The sequence below is a fragment of the Heterocephalus glaber genome, unplaced genomic scaffold, assembly GCF_053883595.1.
Source record: "Heterocephalus glaber isolate CG9 unplaced genomic scaffold, H.glaber_assembly_v1.0 deba00000347, whole genome shotgun sequence".
Taxonomy (NCBI): Eukaryota; Metazoa; Chordata; class Mammalia; order Rodentia; family Bathyergidae; genus Heterocephalus; species Heterocephalus glaber.
In genome coordinates, this window is record NW_028258143.1 from 38,107,996 (window position 1) to 38,132,287 (window position 24,292).

Sequence of the window (24,292 nt, forward strand, 5' to 3'; positions counted from 1 at the left end):
AAGTATGGCCATTTTCATTATATTAATCCTTCCTACCCAGGAGGAGGGGATGTCTGTCCATTTTCTGATATCATCTTCAATCTCTCTTTTCAGAGTGCCATAGTTTTCAGAGAAGAGGTCTTTGATTTTTTCCATTAGGATGATTCCCAGGTATTTCAGGTGTTTGGATTCTATTGTGAAAAGAATTATTTGCCCTATTTCTCTCTCCGTGAGTCTGTCATTTGTGTAGAGGAAAGCTATTGATTTTTGTTTGTTGACCTTGTAACCAGCTACTTGACTGAATTTGGTTATTAAGTCTAGAAGACTTTTGGTGGAGTTGTTGGGGTCTTCTATATAGAGTATCATGTCATCTGCAAATAATGACCATTTGACTTCTTCATTTCCTGTCTTTATTCTTTTATTTCTTTCTCTTGTCTAATTGCCATGGCTAATATTTCCAGAACTATATTGAACAAGAGTGGTGATAGTGGACATCCTTGACTTGTTCCTGATTTTTGTGTGAAGGATTTCAGTTTTTGACCATTTAGTATGATATTGGCTGTTGCTTTTTCATAGATGGCTTCTATCAGTTTGAGATAGAGACCATTTATTCCAATTTTTTGTAGGGTTTTTATCATAAATGCATGTTGGATTTTGTCAAATGCTTTTTTTGCATCTATGGAGATAATCATATGGTTTTTGTCCTTGGCTCTATTGATATAGTGTATTACATTGATTGATTTTCGTATATTGAACCATCCCTGCATCCCTGGGATGAATCCCACTTGATCAGGGTGTATGTTCTTGATGATCTTCTGCATTCTGTTTGTCAGTATCTTATTAAGGATTTTTGCATCTATGTTCATTAGTGAGATTGGTATATAGTTCTCTTTTTTGGTTGAGTCTTTCTCTGCTTTGGGGATCAAGGTGATGCTTGCTTCCAGGAATGCATTTGGGAGTATTGCTTCCCTTTCAATTTCACTGAAGAGTTTAAATAGTAGTGGCAGCAGTTCCTTTCTAAATGTCTTGTAGAATTCAGCAGTGAAGCCATCAGGGCCCGGGCTTTTCTTGGTAAGTTGTTAAGTTTTTAATTATATTTTCAGTTTCATTGGTTGATATTGGGTTGTTCAGAATTTTTAGGTCTTCTTTGTTCAACTTTGGTAATTCATATGTATCTAGGAATCTGTCCATTTCTTCTGTGTTGACCATCTTATTGGCGTATAGGTTCTGGAAGTAGGTATTAATGATCCTCTGGATTTCTGCTGGGTCTATTTTAATTTCACCCTTTTCATTCCTAATTGCATGGATTTGGGCCTTTTCTTTCCTTTTTCCTGACAAGGTTGACTAAAGGTTTCTCAATTTTGTTGATTCTTTCAAAGAACCAACTCTTGGCTTCATTGATTTTTTTGTATTGTTCTCTTAGTCTCCACTGCACTGATTTCTCCTCTGATCTTTATAATTTCCTGCCTTGTATGAGCTTTGGGGTTGTCCTGCTCTTATTTTTCTAGAAGCTTGAGGTTCAGCATCAGGTTGTTTAATTGGGCTCATTCTGTTTTCTTAATATGCGTATTCACTGCTATGAATTTCCCTCGTAAGACTGATTTCATTGTGTCCCATAGATTCCGATATGTTGTATTGCCATTGTCATTTAATTGAAGGAACTCTCTGATTTCTCCTTTTATTTCCTCTGTGACCCATTGGTTATTCAGAAGTGTGTTGTTCAATTTCCAAATGTTTATGAATTTTTTTGAGTTTCTTTTGCTATTGATCTCCAATTTCATCACACTATCGTCTGATAATATACAGGGGATAACTTCAATTCCTTTAAACATGTTCTATGTGTGAGTATGTGGTCTATTTTGGAGAATGACCCATGTGCAGCTGAGAAGAATGTGTATTCTGATTTTGTGGGGTGGAACACTCTGTAAATATCTCTTAAGTTCACTTGTTCAAGAGTTCGATTGATTTCTAGTATTTCATTACTTATTTTTAGTCTAGTTGATCTATCTATTTGTGACAGTGGGGTGTTGAGGTCCCCCACTACAATTGTATTAGTGCATATATGACTTTTCATGTCCATTAGTATTTGTTTTATATAGTTGGGTGCACTAGTGTTTGGTGCATAGATATTTATGATTGTCATCTCTTCCTGTTGGATTGTTCCCTTTACAAGGATGTAGTGTCCTTCTTTGTCTCTCTTAATCAGTGTTGTTTTGAAATCTACTTGATCTGCAAAGAGGATAGCTACTCCTGCTTTTTTTCGGGTTCCTGTCACATGCAGTATTGTTTTCCACCCTTTAACTTTCAGTCTATGAGTTTCCTTTTGAATGAAGTGTGTTTCTTGTATGCAGCATATTGTTGGATTTTGCTTCTTGACCCATTCTGCCAGTCTATTTCTTTTGATTGGTGAATTGAGACCATTAACATTGATGGTTATAACTGAAACATATTGACTTGTCATTGCCATGACTTTTTCTTTTTGTTGGGTTCTCCCCCTTTCCATTTAACTTCTTGTCATGCCAGATGGGTTCATTCTGCTTTGCTTCCTGGGGTTGTGATCCTCAATGTCTGTTCCTAGGATATTGTGTAAAATTCTTTGGAGTGCTGGATTGGTATTCACGAAGTTCCTAAGGTGCTCTTTGTCATGAAAGTATCTTATTTCTCCATCCATTTTGAAAGATAGTTTTGCAGGGTACATCAATCTGGGTTGGAGGCTGTTTTCTTTCAGGGCTTGGAATATATCACTCCAAGCTCTTCTTGCCTTGATGGTTTGTGTTGAGAAGTCTGTTGTGATTCTGATGGGCTTTCCTTTGTATGTGATTTGTTTCTTTTCTCTGACTGCTTGGAGAACTTTGTTCTTTTGTTGTGTTTCTGGAATCTTAACAATTATATGCCTATGTGTAGATTTTTTTTGATCAAAGCTATTTGGAGTCCTATATGCCTCACTTATTTGTATGTCAATCTCTTTTCCCCTGCTTGGGAAGTTTTCTGCCATTATTTCTGTGAAGAGATTTTTTTATGTCATCTCCACTCTCTCCTGTTTTTTCATTGAGCCCAGTCAGTCTTATGTTATTCTTCTTTGCATCATCTAGCAGCTGCTGGATTGATTTCTCATGTTCCCTTATAATTTTGAAGCAATCCTTTCCTGGTCACTAATTGCAATCTTATCTTCTATATGTGAAATTCTGTCCTCACATTGGCTCATTCTGCTGTGTAGACTTTCAATGGAGTTTTTCATGTTGTGGAAATCTATTTGCATCTTTTTTATGGATTCCATTGGTTTCTTATGTTGGGATTCCATCATGTTCCTCAGCTCCTCTCTAGATTTATTAATCATATCTTGCACTAGGGGCACAATTTCTCCTGTTATCTGATAAATTATTTCTGATTTCATTTTTTCCAGATCCCCTTTTGTTGCTAGTTCAGTGGGTCCAGGTGGTTGAGTGTCAGAGTGTTCCATCTCATTTCCCTTTGGGGTTGCTGTAGGTGATCTGGAAGTCTGGTTTTGAGACTTAGTTACATGTTTTCTCATTTTGAGTGGGGTGGGGGGGCTGTTAGCACCTGCACAGATTACCTCCTCTGAGCTGGGAGAGGCGGGACAGGGGCCAGGAGCAGCGGTAGTGATGGTGACCCAAAAGTCCTTTCCTGTGGGCTGGGAGCAGCGGGAGGGATGGTGGCCTGGAAGCCCCTTCCTCTGGGCCAGGAGCAGCAGGACAGAAGGTGGCCCAAAAGCCCTTTCCTCTGGGCTGGGAGCAGTGGGAGAGATGGTGACCATAAGCCCCTTCCTCTGGACCAGGAGCAGTGGGACGGTGGCTCCAAAGCCCCTACCTCTGCACCCGGAGCAACGGGACTCAGTACCTTGGTCTGGTGGTCTGGTGTCCTCTGTGTCTTTGTAGTGTGGAACCAGGTGGCTGCCTGTCTGCAGCGGGGTGATTCGGCATCCTCTGCGTGACTCAGGACCTTGGTAGGGCATGCACATACCTGCCTGTCTGCAGCGGCCTGACTTGGCGTGTTCTGCACGACTGGGGACCTTGGTAGGGTGTGGGCAGCCCTGCCTGTCTGCAGCGGGGTGATACGGTATCTTCCTTGCGACTCAGGACCTCGGTAGGGCACACACAGACCTGCCCCTCTCTCCATCTCACTCTTTGAACCAAATGAAATATCTTGGAGCTTTCATCAACTTTCCCATTGATATAGAACATTCCTACCCATTCTAGACAAACTATCTCCATCTATCCCTACCCAGAAATTGCCATGGCTTATAACATATGTTCAACTCTATTTGTTTGAGTGAAGTATTAACTATCCATCCTTACTTAATAGAGGAGATACTTGGAAATATGAAAAGGAATATGGTTTCCTCATAATTGAACAGTCAGTTAATTTTTGAGCTGGGACAAGAATTTTGCTATTTTAGCTCTCAATCCAGTGTTCTTTCCTCTCTGCTACATTGACCAAAACTACCAATTGAGCCACTATTTGCATATGGTTTTAAAAGGTAAAAATTTGGGCCTAGGTATACTGTCCCCATAAGCAGGGGTCTGGGAAAATGGAATTTAGCATCAGAGAAATTCAGGCTGCTTATCACCCGTGGGGTCTGGGGAAAGTAATCTAACATTTTCTTAAAGTAAAAATATCCACATTACAGGGCTGTTATACAGGAGAAATGAGCACATGCATATGTCTGCCCCTATCATCACTAGACAGAGAACAAGACAAGTAAGGTGATTAAATCATGCCAAATCAAATCTGTTTCACTCAATAATTTTCTCAATTTACTTATTTCTCCCATATGCACTTTAAGGACAATGTTTTTTCAAATGGGGCTTTTCATTATTTTTTTCCCCAACCTGCCACTGTTCCTGCTTGCCAACAGTATGTGTCTTTCAGAGTAATGTAGAATGAGTTAATCAGAGTCATAGAGAGAGGTGAGCTCCATGCTACCTCATTCACTCTTCTTTTGCATAATCATTATGAATAAATGGAAAGCTAGTTGTATTCAGAGATGTGCATCAGTAGGGTCACTTTCCTGTCTGTCAGGCACCATTTGCACAGAGTCATTCAGGGTATTCAGAGTAATTGTCTTCTGCAACTGAAGTCTGATGTTCCAGGGCTGAGATTCAAACAGCCACATAAATTTCTTTGACTTTAGATCCTACCTGTCCTGGAATCTCTCTTTGGAGCCTTCTTATTTGATTAAGAGATTCAAGTTCCATGAACTACATAGTATTGCATATTTCTTCATTTAAATGTTCCCTACTTTAAAAAAAAGAGTACAAGGAGGGCTAGGAATGGGGAAAAAATAAGAACCAAGATGCATCATGTACAAGTTCCCAATGAGAAATGTAAATGTGTTTTATACCTAAAATGTACCAATAAAAGAATTTAAGAAAAAAAAAGAGTACATACAGACAATAAAGAGTATTAAAATAATGATTGTCATCCTGTATTGTGTGCCTTATAAACAACGTATTTAATATATATTTTTCTCATTTAACCTTCCCAGTCCCCCTGCATGGAGATTACTATTATCTACACTTTACAATTAAGAACAATTACAAAATTAAAGTGTAGAAAGACAATGAGCTTGCCCAATGATATATACATCCTTTTGGCTTAAAAAGAATGTTTTTAGTTCCCTACCTTGCCTCTTTTGGTGTGATTTGTTAATCTATCATTTTGAAACAAACAGCATTTATATTCTGTGATGGAATAGAGCTTACTGCTTCCTAGTACTTCCAGAGCCAAGAGTGGGGCCTTTCTCAGAATACAATTACTATCCATTTAGCCACACACTGATTGTACTCAGAAACAATGCATCATTTGCTATATTGTTGGCCTATTTTTATATTTTGATGTTCAACTATCTTCAAGTTTATTAAAGCCATAGTTGTTTTTCCTGGCTACCTCAGCTCAAATCTGAATGGACCAAACTTTGGAAATAGTTTTTCTGTCTTGAAAGAGAATTATAATTTATACCATCCCCTACCCCCCAAAAAAACCCCAGCCTCTGTATTTTCTTCACCAGATCCTGTCCTCATTAGGGAATGGAAAAGGATTAAGGCAAAGAAGTAGAGAATTAGAATTAATGTGAGCATCTCTATTCCTTGTTCCTTTGACCCTCTCCATCCCAACAGGTTTTTTCTCTGAAAAGAAAAGAAACATGTCCAAAAGTTAAAAAACACATCTTGCAACATTTCAAAATAATATATTTAAAGATGTTTATTTTATACTATTTTCAAATAAAATTTAATGTTAAAAAATACAGTGTGCTATGCTAGTGTCTTATTCTAAATGCTGATTTGCAGTATTCTTACACCTCAAATGAGCTATAGAAATAAGATTCAAGAGTCACCAGGAAAATAAAGGAGTGGATATATTCTCATAAATAACAGTATATAGCAGAAATGTGTGAAATACTAATTTTAGAAAAACATAATCATATGTACAAAAGTACTTGTCAATTCTTTAGTGCTTAACAAAAATAGAAGCTATTTTTAATGCTTAACAAAAATAAAGGTTATTTTAAAGAAAAATCTTCTGCCTGTTACCATTTTCTTTGTATACTGAATGTATTTCTTTTCCTTGAGAACCAGGTCAGTTTAAAATTTCCCTTCCTAATTTTTTGGAGTATTATTTTTGCTCATGAAAAGAAATGTGCCATCAAGATGGCACATTGAGCCACACAGATAGATTTCTTAGCAAATAAAAGGAATATAGTGTAAAGATTAACACTAGTGAGCTTTAAGGAATGAGACATAACCACAAGTTTCAGAACTGAAGACTATAAGCTCGTGAGCCAATGTTATCATGACCCTGAAGGTATCAGACTTGGAATAGGCCTTTATACCCAAGATTCTGAAGTTTCGCTGGATGTGTGCACACAGTTGTGGCCTGCATGAGGTGGGTGGTTGGTCCTGAGACCCCTGCACAAAGCTAGAACCTTGACAATTCTGTACATTTGGTGAAAGAGGATTAAACATCCCCTAAACCAGTTTTGAGATACAAAATAAATTTGTCTCTGTCAGCAAATGTAGATAGAAAAAAAGTCTCTGAAATAAAATGTCATATGCAGTTGTAGAATAACAATTTATGCTACCACATTGTACTAAAATCTTCAGAAGATTAAGGCATTAATACAAAACTTGTCCTAGACTGGAGATATACTTGGGCTCTCTGGAAGAACTAAATACAAAACTATGAACACTTTTATGGACCAGTGTATACTGCATTGGGTCCCCATAGAAAAACCAGGTATGGACTAAAAAATAAAAATTATAGATATAAAATAAGGAAAAAATACTTTATGAAAAAAATCAATCATAACAAACTGAAAGATTAACACTCCTAAGATCTTGAGCTAATAAACAATCTGAAAGAAGTTACAAAATAGCTGTTCAAAATGATTAAGTAGAAAACAGAACAGAAATATGTAGAAAGAATAACATACCATTTTTAAAGAATAGATAAATTATAAAAAGGAAAAATTAGTAAACCCATCAATGAAAAATATTATTGAAACAAAAACCTCAAAGCCTGGTATATCAGTATCTATTGCTACAATAATGTTACTGTCATATGACTTCAGAGGCATAAGTCTTTCTCACTCATGTGCATGGAGTCAGCCAGAGGAGGGAAGATGGCTTTTCTGATGTTGGCTGAGCTTGCTCACTTCCTGGGGGCTGAGTGGCTGTTGGCTGATCTAGGCTGGCTTCAACTGGGTAACTGGAGTGGCTAGTTTTGGTTCCACATGTGCTTCATCCTCCAGCAGACCTGCCTGGGCATGGTATTGTGATGACAGAAGAAGTGTGTTATAATGTGGCTTTGGAGTGGTCCCCAGAGTTTCATCTGTTAATGGTTTGGTTGCCAGGCTGTGGTGCTATTGAGAGGTGATAGAAGCATTAGAGATAGGGCCCAGTGGTAGGAAGTTATGTCATTGGAGTGTGCCCTGGAAGGGGATATTGGGACCCAATCCTTTCTTCTCTGTTGATTTCTCAGCCACCACAGGGTGAGCAGCTCTGTTCTGGTATGAGCTCCCCATCATTATATGCTGCCTTCCACAGGCTCAAACTGATAGGGCCAAGTAACCATGGACTAAAACTTCTGAAATTGAGCCAAAATAAATCTTTCCTCCTTTTAAGTTGTTTATCTTGGGTATTTTGTCAGTGATGGAAAGCTTACTAACATAAAGTACAAGGTCAACTGGCACACTTTCATTTCTGCCTCCTCTTCTTGATCAAAATAATGATATCTTCTGGGAAGATGGCAGAGTGATAAACAGCAGGGAAACAGTCTCTCTGAGATTTAGTGTCTAGATGCCGGAATATAGCAACGTGAGGAAGAGAAGAAGGGAAGAGGGTTCCTGGGACCTAGCAAGGATCTCCAGTGAGAATGGAAGCCCATGGAGGAAGGAAGTGAGAGACTTCAACAAAAATGAAGGAGATGGCAAGCAGTGCTTTTTCCCTGAGCCTTACTCACTGTGTGGGAAGGGTGACTCAAGCCTGCAGAAACACAATGACCTGAGAGGCCCATGGAGAAATGCATCAGTGGAACTGAGCAGTGGATGCAGTGGACTACAGTGGCTGGTGAGTTATTCAGGTTCAGATGTACCCCAGGAGAGGGCAGGTGGCCGGTAACCAACTTGGAGAGGGACCAACTAAGCTTGGAGCTCAGAGTAGCTGTAGGCTGGCTCCATTAGAGTGAGCCAGAACTGAGTTTCAGTTGGCAGGAGGTCAAGGAGCCAAGTTCAAGCTGGCAAGAGGCATACAGGGTGTTGTAGGCTGAACAAATCATGTTACAGCCTCACAGCCAGAAACCACCCTGAGCTTCAGAACTAATGGTACCAGCTTGCTGGGATTATTCACTACCTCACTGTAAAACTACAGCTGACTTGTTGAGATTAATCAACATGGATCTGGACTCTGTCTGCCCACTTAATCTACCAGTGACACCAGAGACATGCCTTGAAGTGGACTTTCATTCTCTCACTTTCTTCTTCTTTTTTCTTTTATTGCTTTTTTGTCTTTTTTCTTGATTGTTTTTTCTTGTTTTTATATAAATGTGAATATTTTTTCTAGTTATTTATTGTTGTTTCTGTTCTATTCTGTCCTTGTTTTTATTTCTTCCTTCTCTCTTTCCTTCCTGTCTTCATCACTAATTCCCCAAAGTTTGCTTAATCTTCTTTTGTTCTCTGGGTTTCTTCTAAACTCTTCCTCTTCTTCTATTTCTCCACTTTCCCCTCTAACCTCTTTTAAATTTTCTCCCCTGAAGGTAAAATCACTATCGAGCGCTGTATTTGATGCTATCATTGTTGTTGATTATACTACTTTATACAAGGTGACATAGTTGTTCTAATTGGTTGTTCTTTCTGGTGTTCCAGGACTGAGATTGCTTAGGTCATAAACAACACTATAGGCCAATGCCAAAGAAACAGGCTAGGCCAAATAGGCAGCAACTTCTTATCCCCAATAAATTGAAGAGGTAGGATCTTGCAACAGACTCAAAACCCCAAAGCTAGCTATACATGGAAGACAACTCTGAGAAGTGGCCATTTCCTGAGGGTTCTAAATACAAGCAATAAAACTACTTGCCATAAAAAATTTACAAGCATGAACCCAGGAATTAAACTTTAAAAAATATATAAAGTGAGAAGACACTTAAGCAATATGCATCCCCCAAATTACAGCTCACCAAAAACAAACATGGGGGCAAAGAAGTGGAACATTTCAAAGCCGACCCACCTGTACTCTCTGAAGTGGTAACAGTGAAACTAACAAAGCAGATGAATGAGGCTCTAGAAAAAAATCAAAGCAGAAATAATTTCTCAGATAACTACAGAGGTGGTGACCATAATGAAAATCACGGTTAGTGATTCCAGAGATCATACGGATAAAACAAAAATAGAGGAGCTTAGGAAAATGAAGGAGACCATCAATGCACAATATAGGAAAGAAGTGGAATCCATGAAACAGATTCAAACTAATATTCAGAAGATTAAAAATTCCACTGAAAGTATATGAAGCAGAATGAACCAGTATGAGGACAGAATATCAGATATAGAAGACAGGATTGTGGTTAGTGACTATGAAAAGAAAGACTGCTTAAAAATAGCAAGAGACCATGAAAAATCAATCCAAGAGCTGCTAGATGATGTAAAGAAGAATGACATGAGATTGATCAGACTCAATGAAAAAGCAGGAGATAGTGCAAAGGACATTAAAAAACATGTTCACAGAAGTAATGGCAGTAAACTTCCCAAACAAGGAAAAAGAATTTGATATACGGATAAGTGATGCATACAGAACTCCATTTACCCATTATCAAAAAAAATCTACACCAAGACACATAATAAGTCAAGATTCCAGAAATTCAACACAAGAAAAGAATATTAAAAGCTGTTAGAGAAAAGAAACAAACCTCCTATAAAGGAAAGCCCACCAGAATCACAGCAGACTTCTCAACACAAACTCTCAAGTTAAGGAAAGCTTGGAGTGAAGTATTTTAAACCCTAAAAGAAAACAATCCACAACCCAGATTGATGTACACCACAAAAATCTTTCAAAATTAATGGAGAAATAAAATACTTCCATGACAAAGAACACACAAAGAAATTCATGACCATCAAACCAGCACTCCAAAATGTTCTGATGGACATTCTAGAAAGAGATAACAAGGACTACAACTCCATGAACTCCAACACAATGAATCCACTAGGCAAGGCAAACAATTAAACAGAGGGGGGAAAAAGGGAAACAACCACAGAAAATAACATGACAAGGATAGGTCAATGCATGTTATTTATAACCATCATGATAAATGGTCTCAATTCACCAATTGAAAAAACCAGATTGGTAGAATGTATCAAGAAATAAAATCCAACAATATGCTGCATACAAGAAACACATTTCATTAAAAAATAAATTCATAGACTGAAAGTCAGAGGATGAAAAACAATACCCCATGTGACAAGAAACTGGAAAAAAGCAGGGGTAGCTATTCTATTTGCAAAGTGTATTTCAAGCCAAGACTGATTAAGAAAGACAAACAAGGTCACTGCATCCTTGTGAGGGGAACAAACCAAGAGAAAGAGATAAAAATCATAAATATATATACACTAAATACCAGCACATCTAACTATATAAAAAATTAATGGACATGAAAAATCAAATAAGCACTAATACAATTGTAATGGGGGACCTCAATACCCAACCATCACAAATAGATCAACTGAGACAAAAAAATCAACAAAGAAATATTAGAGCTGAACCAAATTTTTTAACCAATGAACTTAGTAGATATCTACAGAGTGTTCTACCCCACAACATCAGAATACACAGTCTTCTCAGCTGCACACAGAATATTCTCCAAAATAGACCACATACTATCTCATAGAATATACTTAAGTAAATGCAAAGGAACTGAAATGATCTCATATATATTATCAGACCATAGTGCAATGAAATTGGAAATCAATGGCAAAAGAAACCACAAGAACTTTATAAACACATGGGAATTAAATAACACCCTCCTGAACAACCAATGGGTCACAGATGAAATTAAAGAGGAAATTAGACAGTCTCTACAATTAAATGATAATCCCAATACAACATCCCTTGTAAGACACAATGAATGCAGTCCTATGAGAGCAATTTATAGTGGTGAATTCCTGTATTAGAAAAACAAAATGAGCTCAAATAAACAACCTAATGTTGAACCTCAAGCTTCTACAAAAAAGAGCAAATCAAGCCCAAAGCTCATACAAGGGAGGAAATTATAAAGATCAGAGCAGAAATTAATGCAATGGAAACTAAGAAAACAATACAAAGATTTAATGAATTGTTGAGTTGGTTCTTTGAAAGATGAAATAAAATTGAAAAACTCTTAGCCAAACTTAGCAAAAAAGGAAAGAAGAGACTCAAATCTATGCAATTAGGAATAAAAAGGGTGGAATCACAACAGACCCTGCACAAATCCAGAAAATCATCAATACCTACTTTGAGAACCTGTATACTAATAAGGTGGAAAATACAGAAGAAATTGGGAAATTCCTGTATACATATGAATTACCAAAGTTGAACCAAGAATATATAAAAATTCTACATAGATCAATATCAATCAATGAAATTGAAGATGTAATTAAAAACCTACTAACAAAGAAAATCCCAGGCCCTGATGGATTCATTGCTGAATTCTAAAAGAAATTTAGAGAAGACCTAATCTTGCTACTTCTCAAATTCTTTAATGAAGTTGAAAGGAAAACAATACTCTAAAACTCATTCCTGGAAGGAAGCATTACCCTGATATAAAAACCAGAGAAGAATCCAATCAAAAAAGAGAACTATAGGCCAATCTCCCTAATGAACATAGATGCAAAAATCCTCAATAAGATACTGGCAAATAGAATCCAGCAAATCATCAAGAAGGTTAAGCACTATGACCCAGTAGGATTCATCCCAGGGATGCAGGGATGGTTCAACAGACACAAATCAATAAATGTAATACACCATATTAACAGAGCCAAGGACAAAAACCATACTGTCATCTCAATAGATACAGAAAAAGCATTTGACAAAGCTCAACACCCATTCATGATAAAAAAAAAAACCCTACAGAAAATTGGAGTAGATAGCCTTTATCTCAATCTGATAAAAGCCATCTATGACAAGCCAACAGACAACATCAAACTAAATGAACAAAAACTGAAAGCTTTTACTCTAAAATTCGGAACAAGACAAGGATTTCCCCTGTCGCCACTCTTGTTCAATATAATTCTGGAAACATTAGCCAGAGCAATTAGACAAGAGAAAGAAATAAAAGGAATAAGGATAGGAAAGGAAAAGTTAAATTATCATTATTTGCAATGACACATACTCTTTGTAGAAGACCCCCAAAACTCCACCAAAGACATCTAGATTTAATAACCATATTTAGTAGCTTAGCTGGATACAAAGTCAACCCTAAAAAATCTATAGCATTCCTATACACAAATAAAAAACTTATTGAGAGAGAAATTAGAGAAACAACATCTTTCACAATAGCATCCAAAAAAGAGAGAAATACTTAGGAGTCAATCTAACAAAGAAAATAAAAGACCTTTACATTGAAAACTATCATACTCTTAAAAAGGAGATCAAAGAGGAAATCAGAAAATTGAAAGATATCCCTTGTCCTTGAGTATGAAGAACCAATATAGTGAAAATGACCATACTTCCAAAATTGTTATACAGATTTAATGCAATCTCGACTAAAATACCAATAGCATATCTTACAGAATTAGAGAAAACAATCCTAAAAATCATTTGGAACCAGAAGAGACCTAGAATAGTAAAAGCTATTCTGGGCAACAAAGGCAAGGCAGGAGGCATCACAATACCCAACTTGAGATTATAGTACAAAGCTACTATGATAAAAACAGCGTGGTACTGGCAAAAAAAAACCACTAAAAAACATATCTAAGGATCAATGGCACAGATTAGAAGATGCAGAAACAATTGCAAACATATTCATTCACCTTATCTTTGACAAAGGAGCCAAACACCTTCACTGGAAGAAAGATAGCCTCTTCAATAAATGATGCTGGAAAAACTGGCTTTCTACATGCTGAAGACTAAATCTAGACCCAAATCTTTTACTAAGCACTAAACTCAAATCAAAATGGTTCAGATACCTAAACATTAAGACAGAAACACTAAATCTGGTGGAAGGTAGAATAGGTAGAACTTTTGAAGACATTGGTATAGGCACAGACTTTGTAAACAAAACCCTAGTCACACAGGAAATGTCACAAAAAATCAGCAACTCAGATCTCATCTCACTAAAACACTTTTTCACAGCAAAAGAAACCACCAACTGAATGAAGAGACAACCCACAGTGTGGGAAAAAAATTGCCAGCTGTTCATCAAAGGACCAATATCTAGAATATATAAAGAACTCAAAAAAATCAGACCCCCAAATTTAAATTCATCTGAAATGAATAAACACTTCTCAAATGATGACATAGAAACACTAAATAAATATATGAAAAAATGTTCAACATCACTGGTCGTTTGAGAAATGCAAATTAAAACAACACTGAGATTCCACCTTACTCCAGAAAGAATGGCTATTATCAAGGAATCAACCAATAACAAATGCTGGAGAGGCTGTGGGGAAAAAGGAACCCTTTTCCACTGTTGGTGGGAGTGTAGATCAATGCAATCACTGTGGAAATCAATGTGGAGATTCTTCAAAAAACTAAAACTACAGATTCCATTCGACACAGCTATTTCCCTTCTAGGTATCTTCTCCAAAGAATTAAAAGCATCAAACCACAGTGATATATGCACACCCATGTTTTTAGTGGCAGAGTTTGTAATAGCTAAATCTTGGAAACAGCTCAAATGCTCATCAACCAATGAATGGATAAAGATAATGTGGGGTTTTGGGTACATTGGGTTACTATTCTGCCATAAAAAAGATAAGCTTGCACTATTTCTAGCTAAGTGGATGGACTTTGAGACCATACTCTTAAGTGAGATGAATCAGTCATACTTGTTTAAATACCACATTTTTTCACTGATGTGAGAAATTGAAAGTGGAAATAAAGACCAAAATGTATAATGGATACTGGAAAATGGGGAAAAAATGTTCAAATGAGAAGGGGAACAAGGGAGGGAGGAGGAGGAAAGGAAAGAAGGTACAAGGAAAAAAAGAATATAAGGAAAAAATGAAAATGAAGCTTTTGTAAATAAGGACAGAGGGGTGAAAAGGGGGGATGGGAAAAAAGAAGCAAGATATATTATGTACAGATATATTATGATGAATGTTATCATTATGTATATCTAAAATGTACCAATAAAGGTTTTGCTTAAAAAAATAATGACATGACCAAGTCTAGAGACAAGGGGATGAACATGTCACTTGACTTATGAGAAGTGGGTTTTTTATTGTATTACATAGCTATATAGAATAGGGTGTGCATACCAGGAAGAGTGAAGAATTGAGAACATTACTACAATTTACCAGAGATGGGTTAAAGAAAGAGGTGGCTAATCAAATCTAGAAAAAGGCAAAAATAAAGTTCTGTAAAAATTTCTGTTTATAGCAAAAACACAATAGAATATATGGAAGAGAAGTTAAGGCATTTAAAGGACAACTGAATGGCTTAACATACATCTATTAGAAGTAACAGAGAAGATAACATACTTAAGGAAGAAACAATTAATAGCAGTCATTCTTCCTCATAATTTGGAGGTACAAAGAGCCCCAAGAAGAAATTATTTTTTAAAAAGTCACACCTAAGCACACTTTAGTAGAAATTTAGAATATTAGGAGAAAATATAAAAGCCTGCCAGGAATAAAAGACGAAGTACTTACTAAGATACAAGTAGGTAGATGAAAGCAAATTTTCCATCAGCAACAACATATACAGAACACAATGCATTAATATGAGCCCTAAGGGAAAATAGCTGTCAGCCTAGAACTCTACACCATGCAAAAGAATCACTTCAAAATGAGAGCAAAATAAAGACAGTTTTCAGACAAATCCCATGCTAAAGAGCTACTAGATAATGTGCTTTAGAAAGAAAATACATTAAGTCCAGAAGGCAGGAAGGAGATCTGAGAAGTAACACTATCAAAGCATTGGCAGATATAAATATTTACATTATTGTTAACTGTAAATGAAATAGTAATCATAATGACTAATGGAGGGATGCATGAGAACAGGGTAGATTGTATGAGAAGTATGAAGTAGTAATTAAAGTTTCAGGTTCCTTCTGTTATGCAGGAGAAGAATATAGGTATTCATTAATCTTAATTTTGTTAAGTCATGCGTGCTTGTTAAAATGTAAGGGTAACTATAAGAAGAATAGAAATCGAATTTATAACTTACAATGTAACAGAGGGAAATGGGGTCTATGGAGAACTTAATGATTCTATGGAAAGCAGGAAAGAAATGAAAAGCAGAATGTTATATATGTATGTATACACATAAAAATAAAAGGAGAATATATATATTCTAATTATATACTGATATATAATGTACATTATAGAGACAACTAACACTAAAACAGGAAAAACAAGTAAAAATATACTGGTAATGACATTATTTGTAAATATTAAATGCATATGAAGATTTTAAAAATCTATATTGTTTGGTTGATACACTCCAAACATAACGATTTGGAAAGCTTGGAAGTAAAGGCCAACATCTACAACTGACGAAGAGCTTGTATTCAGCAAATATAAAGAACTAAAAATCAGCAAGACAAAGATGAAAACCTTCAATTTTACCTCAAAGGTGGGCCCAAGTCAACATGCTGCAGGCAGCAAGTTCTGTCCCACCAGAGGGGGGCTGGATAGTGAGTTAGAAGGCAGGGGGCTGAGAAGTTCCTGTTGGACTAATGGTTGCCTAGCTTGTAACTGCCTGTGGTGCACATTCCAGGGACTTAGCCTTAACGATCAAAGCCATGTTTATCTTTTAGCACCAGGTAAGGTGCCCTTGACCTGTTGCAAGGTACTCTGGGAAATCAGCCCCACTGCTGAAAAGCAGCTCTGTGAATCTGGCAAACCCCAAGCTGCAAGGAGAGGGGGTGAATTTTCTTTGAAGTCAAGGAAGGTTCAGTTCTAAGAACCACCACTGCCCCTAACACACCTAGATTTATTCCCAGTGTGGCTGGAGGGTGGAGAGAGCTCAGGTGGAGAAATACAGTAAATATTTCATGAGATGGCAAATTCCAGGCCCTGAAAAGTCATGAAATTTCAAAGCTGCTAGTTTCTAATTTGGGTTTAAATTAAGTGAAAGAGAACAGTGTGTTTTATGGCATTCTTTTAACACCAGTAAGTGCAATCTATTGGTTAAACATTAATTCTTTTCTAGAAAAGGTGAAAACTTTGGTTATACAATCTTGGTCACACGCACATTTTGGTTAATGCTTCACTTTAGATATGTCACACTTTTCAAAAGTGTGATTTTTTTTAAACTCTCCACCTTGACTTTGTATCTTATTTTCTGTTGTTGCAATAATTGTTGTTGCAATGATTGTTGCAATGATTTTCTGTTGTTGCAATGATTGTTGAGGTCTCTTGACTTCTTCGTTTTAGTTACTATATTTAAAATTTGTAATTACACTTCAAACATAAAGAAATATACAGATGTAATAGGTGCCTGAGTACTCACCACAAAAATTTAACAACTGTTAAAATTTTGCCACATTTAATACAATTTTTTAAAAGAAAGATTTCATGAAAGCTCTGTCCACTTTCCTTAGATTATCTGGGCCTTTCAATTCACTTTTTAGGGACCACTCAGGTGCAGACAGCATCTTGAATATGGCTCACTTTTCGGGGTAAAAGCACAGGAAGTGATGTGTCTGAGATGAGTTAAATATAAAGCATGCACAAGGCACATTTTGAGGATTAATGTAAAATTTTGCAATGATATGATTTAAGACTGGACCATCATTTTAATGAGGCCATTGTCTTCATCAGCATTCAGAGAATTCTCTCCCGTGAAGCCACAGCCATATCCTCTTTTCCCATTGGTGGATTAAATAAAAAACCATCCCGACCCCCAGGTAAAATGTTGTAGAGAGATGCTTCTTAAATCCAGATCCTACTTCACCTTCAAGACCCAGGCCAAATTTTCTTCTCTGATGGACACCACTTTTCTGGACTCTTTGGCAAACTCCACATTTACCAGCAGTGGAGAAGTTGAGAGGGTTTCCAGGACTTTGTAGCTGGAAGACCTTGTTCTGAATTCTATTCTCACGTTCCTCACTATGGAATCTCAGGCACCTACCTCATCTAACTTTTGTAGCTTCAATTTCCTTATCTGAAATTTGGGGAAATAGTAATACTTGTCTCACAGGGTTGTTATAAGATTAAATGAGGCACAGTGTGGGGACTGCTTAGTCTGAAGCCCAAATTCATCACTGATGTTAATGAAATTCTTCTTGTCTTTTAATTATTTTTCCTTGTCCTTCAGATTTCTAGTCTCAGCTGAGCATGGCTATTTTTTTTTTTTAACATAAAGGAAAAACTTTTAAATTTTTATTCCTCACTGGTATGGTATTGATTTATACTCATCATATTTTATTTCCAATACAATAGTTTTCCTTTAGTTTCTTGTCTGACACCCTGTGCCTCACATTTTCTTTTCTTAGACAGCAAGAACAGAAAAATTAATAAAACTTGAACCCAGGCATATTCTTTGGTCCACCGTTTTCAGCCTTGAACTGCTCCGTTGACCAGGCCACTTGAGGCGCTGCTGAGCAGTGCTGGCTTCTCACAGTTGTCTGGCCTTTCTGAGGCTCTGGTGCTGGCCTTATGGTCAGTTATTAGGGAACCATAATTTAACCTCTGGTCACACTGTGAACGCAAATTGCAGTTAGAAACATCATCAGAGAAGTCAGAGGAGGTGTATTAAATTTTTTCATTTGGATGTTGTCGAAGAACAAGCTGGGACTAAAGACTTCTTTCCCATCATTACTCAACTCCAAGCACACTTAGCACATAGTAGATGCTGAGCACTTATTGAGTGGTATATGCATGATTTCTCCCACGTGAAGTTTCCATTTACCTGGAAACAGACCCCTTCTGGAATGCTTGACGATGGCCAAATGATCCCTATTGATAAATGTTCACATTACTTGAAACTTTTTCTTTCATGTTTTAAACCATTGTCCAAGAAGAAATTCCTTTGTAAATACTTTATGCATTTACTCTAAATATTGCAAAATGTAATTATGGAAAAAAATAAAATTTTGTAAATAAGTTATTTTCTTACAGCAAATTTCCACTTTATAAACATTGCAGGGCTGGGGATTTAGCTCAGTGGCACTGCACCTGCCTTGCAAGTACAAGGTCCTGAGTTCAATCCCCAGTACCAAAACAAACAAACAAAAAAAATTCCAGATGTTGATGTTCTGTAGGTACCAGAAAGGACTGGACAAGGAACTGATCACACAGAACGAGGATTGCTGCTCTTCCTCAATGACGAGAAATACAGAAAACCCCTTCCTACCCACCCTTCTTGGTAGACGTCATCATAGATAGGAGCAGCAGGCAGGAGCAGGAAACCAGATAGACAGGGCAAAGACCTGAGAAAATGGTCTAATGAGACTGTAATCAAATTCATAAAGATATGGTTACTTGACAAGCTTAAAGTCACCACCTCTGCTCAAACTCCAAGGAAGATGGGCATAGTGAGCAAGATTAAATGGGTAATAGAAAACAAGGTACATGTTCTCTGTACATGTTTACCAGTGTTAAACTCTAACACATTTATACTTTGAAGGAAGGAATAGTGGTTTTTATTTTTATTTGTTTTTTATGGTACTAGTGATTGAATCCACAGAGCACTGAGCCCTTTTTATTTTGAGATAGTGTCTTACTAAGTTGCCTGGGCTGGCCTAAAACTTGAGATTCTTCTACCTCAACCTCCTGAGTAGCTGAGATTACAGGTATGCATCACAACATAGGCAGAATTATGTATTATTAAATAGCTCTCCTCTTCCATAAAGGATTTGAGGCAGTTACAATGTATGTATTGGAAAATGAACACTTCAAGAAAGATCAAAAGACCCAAAAAACTTTATCATTATTTTTTTGGTACAGGGGATCAAATTCGGGGCTTTGCAATTGTGAGGCAGGCAGTGGAACCACTGAGCTAAATCCCTGGCCCTTTAAAGCTTTATTATTTGACATGAAGAAGAGACTGCTGAAGACACACTTACTAGATATATTTCCGCATAAAGAAAGTTTGAGTGTGGTAAATTGTAGCTTCTCTATTCATGGAATGTCAATATTTTCACAGAAGAAATCAGAGAAGAAGGAGCTGTTTTATTCATTCACTTATTTCCAGCATTTCCTATACCTTTTGGAATATGGATTATACTGATAATATGGTTAATATTTACTGAGTCAATGAATGAAAACATAAATACTCTGCATAGCATCGGAATGGTTAGCTGAAGATATTGCAGCTCTTTCAAGCTGGTCATAGCGACAAATGGTGGAGACAGGGGAATCCAGTATGGAAGGATTCTGGTACCCCATACCCACCCTAAGAGACCTGTCAAAAAAGGGGGAGTAACACAATAAGTATTGTGCATTCTCATCCTATTTCCTTAGGGGTTTGAAGTTGCAGTGTGTGTGCATGTCCCAGATCCAAAGGGATTGGTTCTGGAGAAGAGAAAGATGATTGGGCTGAAAGGGGTCAGATGGTAAGGCACTTCTAAATTTGTGTTCCATTAAACTTACAGTATATGATGAATTAAAGAATTTTAAAAAATAAACCCAACAATGAATTGCGAATAGCACAGTTAAACTAAATTATTGAAAGTGTTGGGCCAGGAATTTAGCTCAGTGGTTCCACCATCTGCCTTGCAAGCCCAAGGACCTGAGTTCGATCCCCAGTACCAAAAAAAAAAAAATGTTAAGATCTCCACTCATTAAATGTAAATATTTAAAGTGAATTATAACTAGTGAAACCCTGTTCTGGTCTGTCTGTCTTTCTTTCTTTCTTTCTTTCTTTCTTTTTTTCTTTCTCTTTCTCTCTCTCTCCTCTCTCTCTCCTTTCCTTCCTTCCTTCCTTCCTTCCTTTCTTTCTTTCTAACCATCTGAGAAATTCTGGTGAAAATATTTGAGAATAAAAACCTCCTAGAGCTAGTAAATTTCACTGAATTTGAAATTTTTTGTTGCCTCTCTGCATTTTACACATTGTTCCCCGGGCCAGAGCCTCTCATGTTCAGCTTATCCTCACACACAGATGTGGTTTTCAGGGTTACATCTTTCCTCAGGACTCAGCTTAGGTATTACGCCATCCTTGAAGCTGCCTGTGTCCCCCAGTCTGGCTTTGATGCTTCTCCCCTAAGTTTGCGTAGTGCCTGTCATGTCCTTTACCTCTCATCGCTCTTCCCCACTGGAGAGAAAATCCCTTTAAGGTGGATACCATAGGTCTCAAACTCTCTCAGGATTTCTTACAGTCCCTGGCACATGCCCAGGCAGGTTCTGGGAGCTCCAGACTCAGCCATGCCCCTCCCCAGAGTGATAAGAGCATTATTAGGGGGTGGGGTTGGTTCTAAGTCCACACATTAAGTCTCACAGACTCTGCAGAAATTATCCCAACCAGTTGCGGGAGACCTAGTGCCATTTAGTGCCAGGACTCCAACATCATGGGTTCAGAGGCAGAATTAAGCTAGACAGAAACTTGTCATGGGAATGAGAATAGGAAAATGCTGGCACAGTGGGAAAGAAGGGGGAAGGGAAGTGTATCCACAAACACCGGATGCTGTGGAGCACAGATCTGGTGAGCTGGTGCAGGACCCTCCTGACTTCAAGACTGTGTTGAGTCATACAGCCCTGCTGGCACACAGCATTAAAAAAAAAAAAAAAACACTCTGTGGCTGACCCTGAGTGGCCTTATGCACTCCTGTGTGCATGATTTCTAAAAACAAAATCTTTTCCCAACTGGGTAGGGTGATGGCCTTTTGCAATATAGTCAATCAAAGAAAAAAAAAGTTGAGAAACAACCTGCCATAAGAGTCAGATCGAGTCTTCAGAAGACTGAAAATTGGAAAGAATAATGTTAGATTATTCAGAAGACATTAATTAATATTCTATTTTTATAGGCTCCACAAGACTATTTTGAGTTTCACTCAATGATGACCATTTGTCTTAATGTCTAGGAGAGTTGGTATATAGAGCCTGTACAGCTTAGCTTGTCATCGTCTGACACTGTTAGGGACCCAGGTCATTGGCTCAGCGAACTTTGACTGGAAACAGATATGTTAATTATGCCAATTAATTCACCTGAGTAATTAATTAACACTTACCTAATTAGCTAACATTTTCACCTGTCAGAGGCAGTGGTAAATGCCAGACTGGAATTTGGTGGTCTTCCTCATTACAGCCTAAAGATAAATGGAGAGATACGGCATGGAATACCAAATAAAAGTGTGCGGGTCCCAAATAAAAGTGGCAGTTGGTGGGCCTGTTGAGAAAATTCCCAGTGATGGTTGAGAAAGAGCGGCAGGTAGAGGAGCTTGAGGTGGGTCACAAGGTAAGAGACATAAGTATCATTATAAATGGCAAACAGGAATCATTGGTCCAAGTTAAAAAGGTAATACACATATTCAGGCTAATTTTGCCTCATAATTGTCATTACCTTTTCCAAAATAGGTTTCCTCGGGGATTTTGGGGTATCTTGGGCAAAAGTGTAAATGTCTTTCTCTCTCTCTTTTTTTTTTTAAAGCAAGATTTAGGCTGCAGTGATTGCCTGACATGGACATCCCTATTTTTCCTTCCCATTCTAAAAACTTTGCTGGCTGGCTGAGATGGACTAAAAGAGGCGAGCATGGACCCTGAGGAGTTTGCCAAGAACGACTATCACCAGGAAGTGGATCAACTTGTAACTGGAGACTCCAGTTAGGACAGGAACATTCAGTTCCTGACTTATGTGCATTCTTAAAGAGAAATCCATGCACCCAGTGGAATGCCTTACATTTGCTTCTCCTTGGCATTTATAAACATTTTAGGCTCTAATTTGCTTGGAAGCCACCAGCATAGAACTACAGCTGATTGTCATGGGAGCTAGAAAATAATGGATCAAAATAAAGATCTTCTAAAGTCTTCCGGACCCCCCACCCCTGCAGTGAAAGGTAGGAAACATCATCACAAGCAGCAAATTCACAGATTTTTTAAAAAGTTTATTTCCCAAAAACATTAGGCTATAATTCATTATTCTACCTGGACTGACACCAAGACATGGGTTAGTGGATTTTAAAGTCAATCTAGAGTTTAACTAAATGAAGAGGCCCTGGGAAAAAAGTTTATTTAATTACTAGGCCTTCTATGTGAACTTGAATGGGCAAAGTTCAGATGAAAGGGCATTCTGAGGTCCTGGCTTTGGATGTTTTCTTTACTTATGATCACAAAGAATGTAAACAAGTTGGTGAGGGATGGGATGGGAATGAGAAAACGAAATATTTGGGGACTGAAAGTTCTCACGTGTATTGAACACATTTTTTAGCTAATCTAGTAGAATCAGCATGTGAATCAAAAGAGGATTTGCACTCATACACAGTTGTCTCAAAGCAAATAAGTTTGTGCACCTCATGAGACCCATGTTGGGACCAAGGCCATATGCCAGGGAAAGGTGTTGTGATCATCAGTTAATGAGCTAACCAACCTGGTCAACGATACAGAATGCCACACCTTCAAAAGGAACCTATCTTCTTGGGAGCGTGGTGCTCTGAGAACCTCGCTATAGTATAAAAGGCCATGTAAGAGGTATTTTTGAATTAACAGGAGGGTTTAAAATTTGAAGTGAAGAGTTCCATTAACAATTTCAGAAGAAAACATAACACCTTTTAGTGAAGGTGTCATTCTAACCTGAACCTGAATTATTATGATTAGATCTATAATTTAATAGCAAATTGCAGTATTTTTCTTTACGGCTATCCACATAATATAAAGTATGGCTTACATTTTACCTGCTTCTAATAGATCCATGAGACCTGACAGGAATACATATGATGGGTGAGTAATTTTGATTTTTATTTGTTTTGATCAGATGGATGTTCCTTGGATTTTATATTAAATGCTCAGGTGATACTCCTCTATCATTGTATAAATTTCTTAAGTTTACTCATAATATAGATGGAATACAGCTTACAATATGGATCAAAATAGAAACAATGCAAATTTTCTTCCCAATAACATTATCATTTCTTGGTTCTTCATTGTGAGGGGCAGAGGAGAGAGTTGGTTCATTTAAGAAAGGGGGCAAAAGAAGGTACAAAAAACAAGCAAAAATTTAACTAACCCTCAGAAATGCACAAATTTACAATTCAGGCTTGAATTCCCTATGGAGTTTAGCCTTTAATTCCAGGATGATGGGCTGTATCTGAGAAATAATTAAAGGACCTCCCAGTGCTTATGAGAGATTTCACTTTGTTTCAGCATATTATGAAGTGATTTCATATGCTTTGTGATGGTCTTTGTACTGAATTCACTTCTAAAATACCATGGATGTTATTCATCTCAGGGGTAGACATAAATCTGTCCAAGCTGCCTACAAATTTAGCTCCAATTTCAGCCCCAGGTTAACAGAACATAATAGAGCATTAATCTTCATGAGCTTTAAGGTTTTGCAAGTTCCCTGTGCTTTGCTGAGAGTTGTGTGAAATGTCTTGCCATCATGTCAGCATTTCAGAAAATGCTCCATTTACCCACTCCAAACAGAGCTCCTCCCACTCTCTTCATTTCTTCAGAGAAGTCAAGGAGAGAGAGAGAAAAGGAAAAATTATAATGAAGGTAATAGAAAATGGA

General features: G+C 37.4%; 1 protein-coding gene across 11 annotated transcripts in view; it reads left to right on the forward strand.

The window, feature by feature from the left end:
• Nucleotides 1-23,055: 23,055 nt before the first annotated feature.
• Nucleotides 23,056-24,292, forward strand: part of Upp2 (uridine phosphorylase 2) — a 55,935-nt gene continuing 54,698 nt past the window's right edge. For 8 of the 11 annotated variants that reach the window (XM_013076313.3, XM_013076315.3, XM_004835913.4 and 5 more), the window contains exon 1: nucleotides 23,258-23,500. In XM_013076313.3, coding sequence (XP_012931767.2) covers nucleotides 23,439-23,500 — 62 coding nt within the window. In that variant the 5' untranslated portion in view covers nucleotides 23,258-23,438. The other 3 variants (XM_013076317.3, XM_013076320.3, XM_087196134.1) reach the window with 3 other exon arrangements.